The sequence below is a fragment of the Neltuma alba genome, unplaced genomic scaffold, assembly GCF_004799145.2.
Source record: "Neltuma alba isolate B1F8T4 unplaced genomic scaffold, ASM479914v2 tig00000868_pilon, whole genome shotgun sequence".
NCBI classification, from domain to species: Eukaryota; Viridiplantae; Streptophyta; class Magnoliopsida; order Fabales; family Fabaceae; genus Neltuma; species Neltuma alba.
Genome location: NW_021632230.1, coordinates 19,527 through 30,167, shown reverse-complemented (window position 1 = coordinate 30,167; position 10,641 = coordinate 19,527). Strand labels below are relative to the sequence as shown.

Sequence of the window (10,641 nt, the reverse complement as noted above, 5' to 3'; positions counted from 1 at the left end):
TCTGTGGTTCCCTGAACAAAATTGCAAAGTACCACATGAATGTCCAACGAGAACTTTTAGAAGCAATTATACTGTGAATAGGAATTTCTTGAATCAACGTTAATGTTGTGAGTAGGGCCCTAACCATTTTTCTTTAATCAACGTTAATGTTGTGAGTAGAGCTCTAACCATTGAACTGAGATAAAATAACTCATCTCTATCCTCAATTATTTTTGTTCCCAGAGAAGAAAACAAGAAGATGAATAATTCTAACATCTTCCTCCATCACCTGTACGGATTCCGAGTTACGTTAAATGCAATCAAACGATTGAAATTTCACTTCATCAATTCATCTTTTGCGACACTTTTTAACTAGGGAGAATTACATTCAAGTCCCACATAAGAGAAATAATCACTAAAAAGTCCCAAGTAACAACCTGAGCAGCCTAATAACAAGTCTTACAGTGAGAATGACAACCTCTGGGACTTGTTTTTTAATTACTTGGGACCTCATTGTAATTCTCCCTTTTAACTAAGTCACTAATATTATTATGTTTTTTAATTCTTTCATAGTAATGTGCCTAAGTATACTCCCTCCGGTCGTATATATAAACTTAATTTTTGGAGATGGATCTGGTCCAAAATATAAGTTTAATTTTTTAGTTTGTTTGAGTATTTATTACTTTTTCTCTCTCCTATTTTACCCTTAGTTGATTGAATTTAATACTTTCTCTCTCATTCATATTACTCCTATATATTTTTTTCATTATTTTTTCAATTATTATCTCTCGTTTACTCTCTTAATAAATAAAGGCAAATTAGGAAAAATATATTTCTGACCGATTTATTATTTTTAACTAATTTTAACTATTAATTCGTTAAACGTGATTTGGTTATTTGAAACTTATATATAAGACCGGAGGGAGTAGTAAACAAGTTGTCTTTGTCTCTTTTCACTTTTACTCCCATTAAGTATATGCCACATATTATCTCTTTGTAATAAATTTTCACTCATTATCTCTCATATTCTATTTTTGCAAATAAGGGTATAATTAAAAAAAATATCTTATATATTTATTACTCCTCCGGCCTTTAATATAAGACCTATTTAACTAATTTGATTAGATTAAGAAAATTAGGTAAGTTAGTTAATTATAAGAAATATGATATATTTTTTCTAAAATACCATAATCATCTTTTCTAATTCCCTCACTTACTGGATTATAGTTGAGGGAGTATCCATATGAGTAATTTAGAAAAAATTAATAAATATGAGAAATATGTCTTATATTTAGGATTAAAATTAACTTAACAATTAGATCTTATATTAAGGACAGGAGAAGTACTTCTAACTAAATCTAACTAATATTTGAACTGCTTGATCTTTATTGTTGTTTTTTTTTAACAAGGGATGGAGGGAGTATATTATTTGATTCTTAAAAAAATGTTGCCTTCTTAATTTAATCTTTTTATTACAACAATAACAATAAACCTTATCCCACTAGGTGAGGTTGACTACATGAATTATACGATGCCATTATACTCTGTCAGCAACCCAATCCTTAGATATGTTATTGACCAGAAAGTCTCGTTCAATGATCTCATTTAGCGTTCTTCTTGGTCTTCCTCCTCCCCTTTTTATGGGATTCTATACTGTTTGATTTACCCTCCTCATTGGGGCCTTCGATGGCCTTCTCTACATATGTCTAAGCCACCTCACACGATATTCAACCATTTTCTCTTGGATAGGCACCGTATTGACTCTTACTCTGATATTTTCATTTCGAATCTTATCTTTTTTTGTATGACCACACATCCATCTCAACATTCTCATTTCTGCTATCCCAACTTTATGTTCTTATTTTCCCTTTATTGCCCAACATTCACTACTGTACAACATAGCTAGTTTTATAGCAGTTGGATAAAATTTTTCCCTAAGCTTCTCAGGTATCTTCTTATCGCAAATAACTCTGGTAGCCTTCCTTTATTTTAACCAGCCAGCTTGTATTCTATGAGAAATGTCTCCATCAATTTCACCATCCTTATGTACAATAGATCTTAGGTATTTAAACTTTAATACTTGAGGAATGATTTGATCCCTCCATCTTCACCTCCAAATCACCATTGCCTTGCCTCCCCCAAAAGTGCAATGCATATATTTTGCTTTATTCATATTTAAGTGAAAATCTTTTGACTCCAAATTCTTTGTCCATAACTCCAATTTAAAGTTAATCTCTTCTTTTGATTCTGTCATGAGGATTATGTCATCTGCGAAAAGCATGCACTTAGGGATTTTTTCTTGAATAAACTCAGTTAGAATGTCCAGAACAATATTAAACAAGTAAGGAGTCAAAGAAGATCCCTGATATAGGCCAATCTTGATGGGGAAGTCTTTTGTCTTACCTTCAGGTGTTCTTACACTGGTAGTTACTCTTTCATACATATCTTGTATTGTTTTGATATAAGCAATCTGTACACCTTTCTTTTTCAAAGCCTTCCAAAGTATTTCTCTTGGCACGCGATCATAAGCTTTTTTCAAGTCAATAAAAACCATATGTAAATCCCTTCCTTTACTCCTATATTTTTCTATTAACCCTCTTAGTAAATAGATTGCTTCAGTTGTGGATCTCTACACTAGAAATCAAATTGGTTCTCCGAAATAGAAGTCTCTAATCCCAACCTATGTTAAATTACTTTTTCTCACAACTTCATCGCACAGCTCATAAGTTTTATCTCTTTGTAGTTTGCACAATTTTGAATATCTCATTTATTCTTGTAAATAGAAACTAAAATGCTTTTCCTCCATTCATCCGGTATATTCTTGGATCGCAAAATTTCATTAAAAAGCTTGGTTAAACACAGTTCATCCTCCTCACGTAAACATTTTCAAACTTCAATAGGAATACCATTAGGCCCAAAGGCTTTACCATTGCCTATTTTCTTGAGAGCTGCCTTAACCTCTCCAATGCGGATCCTACGGTAAAAAGCCAAATTCTGATTATCTTCACTAATTAGCAGTCCTGTAAGTTTTGAGTCAAACATTCGCTTTCCTCATTAAACAACTTGTAAAAGTAAGCCTCCCATTTGTTCTTAATATCACAATCAGTAACTATAACTTTACCATCTTCATCCTTTATACACTTCATTTGGTTCAAATCTCTCTTTTTTCTCTCTTTTTGCTTTGCAATCTTGTAAATATTTTTTTCCCCCGCCTCTGTTCCTAACTCCTTATAAAAATCCTCATGCGTTTTAGTATGTGCTTTGCTCACTGTTTTCTTCGTCTCTTTTTTAGCCAAACGATACTTTTCCTAGTTTTTTGTACTATTGCACAAATGTATGGCCTTAAAACAATCCTTTTTTTGTTTGACTTTCTCTTGCACACTCTTGTCCCACCACCAAGTTTCTTTATTTTCCTGACCATGACCTTTGGATTCTCCCAAAATTGTTTTAGTGACCATACGAACCCTTGTAGCCATCTCTTCCCACATGATGTTTGCATTTCCCTACAACTCTCAGATCCCTTCCTCCAAAAGCGTCCTTTTGAAAAAATCCCGCTTCTCAACCTTTAATTGCCACCACTTGACCTTGGGATTTACCACTTGATGATACTTTTGTTTGATACTCTTAAAACACACATCAAGAATAAATACTTTATGTTGAGCAGTCACCCCAAGAATCACCTTGCAATTAGTACATAGTCTTTTGTCTGGATTGTTAACAAAAAAGAAATCAATCTGTGATTTTGAGACTCCACTCTTGTACATAATTAAATGCTCTCCTCGCTTCTTAAAACAAGTGTTGACAATCTTGAGATTGTATGCAAGAGAAAAGTTAAGAATAGATTGTCCTCTATTGTTAAGCTCCCCAAAACCAAAACCACCATGAGCCTCAGCAAATTGTCCTGCTTCCTTTCCGACATGTCCATTAAGATCCCCACCAATAAAACTTTTTTCTTCAAGTGGTATGCTTTGAACCAACCCCTCTATATCTTTCCAAAACTTATCTTTAAGGTGTGCCTCTGTCCCAACCTGAGATGCATAGGCATTAATGATATTTATAGTATCCTTTCCGACAATTACTTTTAAAGATATTATTCTGCCCTCAAACCTTTTAACCTCCACCACATTCTTCTTCCATGTTCCATCAACAATGATACCAACACCATTCCTTGTACTCACCTTCTTTGTGTACTAAAGTTTATACCCTCCAAAATCCATGAAAACTTCTTCAACCTGTTTAGTTTCTTGGAGGCACAAGATGTCAATCATTCTATCCCTCATAACTCCTACTACCTCCATAGATTTCTCATTCAAAGTCCCAATATTCCAAGTGCCAAACTAATCTTGCTCTCATAAACTAACTTCTTTAGCCGCCTTTGTCCAAAAGAGTGCGGTAGCCCTTGCTCATTTAACACTACCTCTGGGCTATGATACAGCGGCTCTGGCTCACTTCTCACTGTACTCGAGCCATACAACACTTTACTTCTGGGTAACGACCTTGCAGTGGCATAATTATTTTGTTGATCCATGTTCATGAGATTTGACAGATTTTTACGTTAGCTGTCGAAAGTCTAACACAACCCTCCTCCTTAATCTTTTATTACTGCTCAGATAATTGTCAGTGGCGTTATCATGTCAGTTTCTCACAAATAAAATACAATGAACGGACTAATAACATTTACACAGATTGTGATTTAATCATCGTCGTCGTCATCTCATATGTAGACTGTTAATTTTATTAAGAGCACATATAAATATTCAATTCACATATAATAAAAAATCATCCCCATTATTCTAAGTATAAATAATGTGGCTTATTTTTCAAATTTCATGCAATATAGGAGTTTTACTATCCAAAATGAGAATACTTATGTATAAAGAATCCCTATCCAAAAAATATATGCAAAGGATCCCATTGAGAAAACAATGCTATGATAAGCTAAATTGAGAAAAAAATGTAGTGAAAAAAACCAAGTTGAGAAATATCTCCTTCGCGAGAAATTAAATAAAAAAAGGACAACTTTACGACATATCAAATTTAAAAGAATACTTAAAAGTTTTAGAGAATCAAATCTTTGTATTCTAAGAAAAAAGAATTAAGACAGTTGATTCTTTTCTTTTCTTTTTGTTTTTTTGGGTATTTGTAAGTTGTAACTCATTGTAATATAACAACCCCATATAAACCACAATCATTCCCATTTAATTAATATCATATATGGCTGCTTTAAACAGAATCAGCTTTTGCCAAATGGGAAATAACAGAGGCTTTAAATAATAAGCTATTAGCCTAGCTAGGAGATTCGAACACATTAATCATAATAACAACCACACTAAGAAAAGTGAAGCTCTAATTTAAATTCTAAAGTGAAGAATCAATCACTTTGAAGAATATTGCAGTGAGCAGAAGAAGTTGTGGGAGACGACGCAGCAGGTGGGTGATGACCAGGCAAAGTGAGCTCCTTCAACTGTGAATGCATGTTGTTTATGAAAGCCATCACCTTTTGTTGTGGTTCCTCCATATCTACCTTCAGCTTCCCCAACGCCTTGCAATATGCTTCCTTTTCAATATTCATATATGGAAAAATAATAAACTTTCATCAGTGATTCTCCGTGAACACCTGCCTTTATTATAAACACAAGTTCAAAGAAAAAGTTTGATCCCAAAAGACTAGCCAAGAGAGTCCCTTTGACTTAAAAATTACATCAGACTTATGAGACTTCCCGACGTGAGACCGGTAATAGGATGCTTCTGTTAAACTCAAGTCTAGGAGATTAAGGATGCCATTTGTATCAGGTTAAGGCTATTAGCTAAGTAAAATAGACATTGTCAATTAAAAAAAAGTTGTATTTTGTCATGTTTTGTTTCTGAACAGGAAGCAACATAGATCACCGAGGAGATTAATTGTAGCATTTATAATAAAGGCGAGTGAGCCCTTGAGGACACAGACTGGTGATAGAGTTGGAACAAAAAACTATGCACATTCATCAGAGAAGTCATTTTCATGAACATGCTTTGGGATTCCATGAGAGGTTTCCATCAATGTAAGAAATTAACAAAGCCATCTTGATGCTCTTTGTCTCTCTTTTTTTCCATGGGATTCCCTGAACTGTAGTACATTTCTCAGTCAGATCCTCTCAAGCATTCAATATAATGTCTTCTGTGTAAAAACTGAGACCGCTCTGAGAAGGACAGAGCAAGGAGAAGAGACAGAGATAGAGAGACTGGGAATTGCAGAAGTCATACCATGAAGAGATCAAGCTCTGGCTCGCTGAATACGTCCAAGCTTTGCCTGTTCATAATTAGCTTCTGATCCATCTCCAACGCTCTCTCCAAGTCGGAAATTTCACCTACCTGCTGAACAAAGAGAAAAACTGATTAATCATGAATTTGTTTTCCTGCTCTACACAATGAAACTGAAATAACTTATGAAGTGACCAGTTCATTTTTACTGGTAATCATTATTCTTTCTTTCCATTAACAACCAATCTGAACATTCAAATGCATATATGTAACATAAATTACAACAAAATGCCTAGCTAGTTTTAAGATAGCCTTTGCCTTGATCATCTGTGAATAGACAATCCAATATCTCTGTGATTTCTTTGCAAGTGAGACACAAAAACAGCTAGGAGGACCAGAGGATTATTTCAAGAAATCATGAAATGAGAGACAAACTCTGTACAGTATGAATATAAACGATGCACTAGGAAGGTGAGAGAGAGAGAGAGAGAGAGAGAGACCTTCAAACACTGCAAGTGAGCTTGAACTAGGAGTTCATAGAGAGGATGGCTAGAGATTCTTCTCTTGAGGACATCGTCCTTTTCTAAACCTTGTTCACTGTTCTCAGCACTGTGAAGCCTCTCAGATTCCATATCCATATTTGAGCATACGCAAAGTACCCTTTGGCATACCATATATATAGATCTTGTGTGTCTGGATAGAATATATATGTATATATAAAATGTAAGTGAGAGAGGGCAGTGCGAGGGATGGATGAGTGGTACGGTCGGTGAACAGTGGAAGAAGATTGTACTAAGTTTGGAAGAAAGCGAAGGGGAGAAATTTGCATGGGAAGGGGTGAAGGGACAATGGGGGAAAAGGGGTCAGAGAGGAGAGTTGAGAGAGGAATATGGACATAAGAACGAAAGCAAATGAAGGGATTGGACTTTCTGCCTCCCCCATTTTCCCGTTTCTTCCTCCCTTCCTTCCTGAAAGCTACACATCGGGCCTTTCTCGAGAAATGGCCTCCCTCTCATTTTCTTTTTCTTGTCCTGCTTTACCCCTTCCTTTTCCACCCAATTAAAATAGGTTTAAACCTTTTTGCTTTTAGATTTTGCACTAACCAGTATTTATTTATCTAATTAAACTATTTATTGGTAACATTGATTGTTAGTTTTACAAAAAGTCTCCCTGGTTTGACTAATATCCTTATTATAAGTTTTATACAACTAATTTGCGGATAACGAACTATTAGTCAAAATTAGTTAGAAATAATAAATAGGTTAAAAATATAATTTTGTTTCTAAATATGCGCTTATAATAAATGAGACAAATAATGAAAAAGAATGTGTGAGAAAATATAATAAGAAAGAGTATAATAAAGGAGAGAAAATAAATAAATAATTAAAGACAAAAATAAAAAAATATTAAATATTAAAACAAATATCAAATTGAAACTTATAAAATAGACCATATCTTTTTCTAAATTTAAAGTTTATAAATAAGAGTGGATGGAAAACGTTGCACGTCTAATGAAAAAAATCTTCCGGTCAAGGGGGGCATTATTGTCCCTAAACTGACACCGCAAAATTCAGTAATGCTAAGCGCATGCACTTTGTTCGTAGCATGAACTTGAAGCATAAGTTTTAGGGAAAATTGCAAATAAAGACCCCCCAATATATAAAATGGCAATCAGGGACCCCCAATTTGAGAAATTGCTGCAGAGGATCCGGTCCCAATCTGCAATTATGAAATGTAAGGAAAATGGCTGAAATGCCCCTCACTCATTTGAAAAGAAAAAAACCTGTCCGCGCTCTCCTCCCCCCAAAACGCGCGGTAACTTCCTTTGTATATCCCCTCGGCCATTCTTTGCGGTCTGCTCTGTTTATTTGTGCGCAAGAGTTTGTTTCCATTTTGCGGCGATAGGAGTATTGTGTGAGAGAAGAGTGTATTTGCTGTGGGAGACGAGAACGGAGTCGTGCTGGAATAGTGATCTATCGACATCATCAAAGGCAAGGGAGGAGGTAGAGGCATCGTGACAGTCGTGTGTGGCTATCAAAGTTAACAGCGGCATTTGGCGACAAAATCTGGTGGTAAGTTTCAAGCTTTAGTTTGTTTGTGTTCGTTGCTGCCTGTGTGATACATTAACGAGAGGGAAGGGAATGCGTTTAGGGCAGGAACGTATATATATGTTTTTTCTGTTGAATATGCTGTGACTGATTGGCGAAAAATGGTTATCTGTGGAAGAAGATGGGCGAATGGGTTTGGGTGGGAAGGGAATTAGAAGATCAGTTAGGAGGATGACAAGATTAGTTTGGGAAATGACGACACTTGAATGGGTAAAGGGCAAATTGAATTGGTTAACTATTAATTGATCTGAAGAGATGTTAAAGTGATAGTGTCATTTAAAATGACAAAATTGAAGTAGGGGGATTGACAAGTTGATAATGCAAAATAAGAATGTGTAATTGACAAGTTGGTAATAGAAAATAACAAGTTGAATATAATGAATAACAAGTTATTGAGCAGTTGGGAATAAGAAGGTTGCCATGGGTTCCTAACAAGTTAACAATAGGAAATGACAAGTTTAAAAATGACAATAAGAAGTTGGGAATAAGAAAGGCGATTATGACAAATGGAGAACTTTATAATGTAAAATAACTAGTTGATAATTATAAATGACAAGTTAATGATGAGAAATAACAAGCATGAGAAGTAGTTGAGAATAACAAGTTTACTTTGAGAAATTAACAACTTGCTTATATGAATTACAAGTACATGTTTCGAAATAAGAAGTCAATGGTGGTGATGTAAGAAGGCTGTTGGTTACAGAATAGGTTGTTAACAGAGGTGATAGTTAGTTAGTAAATGTGGTTGTGAAGGATTGTATGTTGAATATTTTGCAGGAAGAGGAAGATGGCATCAGAAGGAGCCTCTGGATCAAAAAAGGCACACAACGGTTGGTTGTTATTCAGAAGTGAGTTTATGGCCACAATAGCTGACCCTGACATGACAGCCAAACAAAAAAGAGATGCTGCGTCAAATGCATGGAAAGCTCTGGCCGCTGAAGAGAAGATGAGGTACACCGAGGAGGTGAAGAAAAGAAGGGCACAAAAGGGAGAAGAGGAGAAAAAGAAACATGTCCCATCATTTCTAACCCGGGTGTCCCTGAAGGGATTAAGAAAATTACTGCACTTTGTGAACAATAATGAAGACTTAAGGGAGAGGGTTGAGAGGATGGGCTTCGGGAGGCTGTTGAAGGTTGGATTAAAGAGACTACCCCGTGATCTCATTGTGACCATGCTGAGATCATATGACCCGCCAACGCATCAATTTACAATCAGGGGCAAATCAGAGGAAATAGGAGCAGAAGATGTTGAGCAACTGCTAGGAATCCGTCACGGTGGGGAGGAGGTGAAAACTAAAGTTGATGAGAGTGATGCTACGTATCAGGAGTTGAGAAATGAATATCGGAAAGTGTCATTCAGCAAAATACTAAACGACATTGTTTCAGGGGAGGAGGATCACAGATTCGAGTTTTTATTTGTGCTATACACCCTGGGTACTTTTCTATGTCCGAATTCAAGCTCAGAAGTGAGTGAGAAGTTGGTTAGAGTCATGCGCTGCACAATGGATGACTTTGGAAAGTATGATTGGGCTACCTATATTATAAAGGACCTCTGGAAAGAAATGGGAGACTATGTCAAAGGGTACAGGCGGGGCAATGAAGGGCAGGGGAGTAGCACTGTTGGTGGCTGCATATACTTACTTCTGGTATGACTATTTTATTTGTCATTGTGTTTGCATTTGATTACCGATGTGCATAACGTTAATGTTGTATATATGTGGCTGGCTTGCAGCTTTTTTTTGGTGAGAATTTTAACCTAAACACGCCTGTTGGCCGAGAGTCCACTACTGCAATTGAATACTGGACTGATGAGAAGATAAAAGAATTGGCCAGCAAGGAGAGGAAGAGTGTTAGGGGAATTATGTATGGAGGAAAAGGCAGTGAAGTTGTGACAGGGAAAGAAGAGAGGATAATTGTAGAGTTTTTGGACCCGGTATGTGGTATAATTGGTAAACTAAAGTTTTTATTTCGTAACCTGAACTTGTTATCTGCCATAGTATTGTTGTCATTTCCTATACTGAAGTTCTGATTTGCTATAGTGACATAGAGCTTTGTCATTGTTAAGTTGTAATTTGGCAAACTTAAGTTGTTATTCGCAATACTTATGCTGTGATTGGCCATATTGAACTTATCAATGGGTAGACTGACTTGTGATTTTGTATATTGAACTTGTCATTCGGTATAATGAACTTGTCATCTGCGATACGTGAGTTGTGATATGGTTTACTGAACTTGTCATTCGGTATAATGAACTTGTCATTTGCCATACGTGAGTTGTGATATGATTTACTGAACTTGTAATTCTGTATAATGAA

The 10,641-nt window shown here is 35.7% G+C and overlaps 1 protein-coding gene across 1 annotated transcript; it reads right to left on the bottom strand.

Annotated features, from left to right (window-relative positions):
- Positions 1–5,206: 5,206 nt before the first annotated feature.
- Positions 5,207–6,859, bottom strand: LOC114747240 (homeobox protein knotted-1-like 2). Its single transcript, XM_028935541.1, has 3 exons — positions 6,720–6,859; positions 6,223–6,330; positions 5,207–5,536 (listed from the first exon to the last, which is right to left on the bottom strand). The coding sequence occupies exons 1-3, from the start codon at positions 6,855–6,857 to the stop codon at positions 5,351–5,353; spliced, it is 432 nt and encodes a 143-aa protein (XP_028791374.1). The 5' UTR covers positions 6,858–6,859; the 3' UTR covers positions 5,207–5,350.
- Positions 6,860–10,641: the final 3,782 nt, after the last annotated feature.

What these genes read in the sequence shown, in the direction of transcription:
- LOC114747240 (XM_028935541.1), bottom strand. Translation starts at nt 6,857, where the DNA reads ATGGATATGGAATCTGAGAGGCTTCACAGTGCTGAGAACAGTGAACAA. An exon ending in CTCACTTGCAGTGTTTGAAG is followed by an intron (nt 6,331 to 6,719) that starts GTCTCTCTCTCT and finishes TTTGTTCAGCAG; the next exon opens with GTAGGTGAAATTTCCGACTT. An exon ending in CAGAGCTTGATCTCTTCATG is followed by an intron (nt 5,537 to 6,222) that starts GTATGACTTCTG and finishes AATATTGAAAAG; the next exon opens with GAAGCATATTGCAAGGCGTT.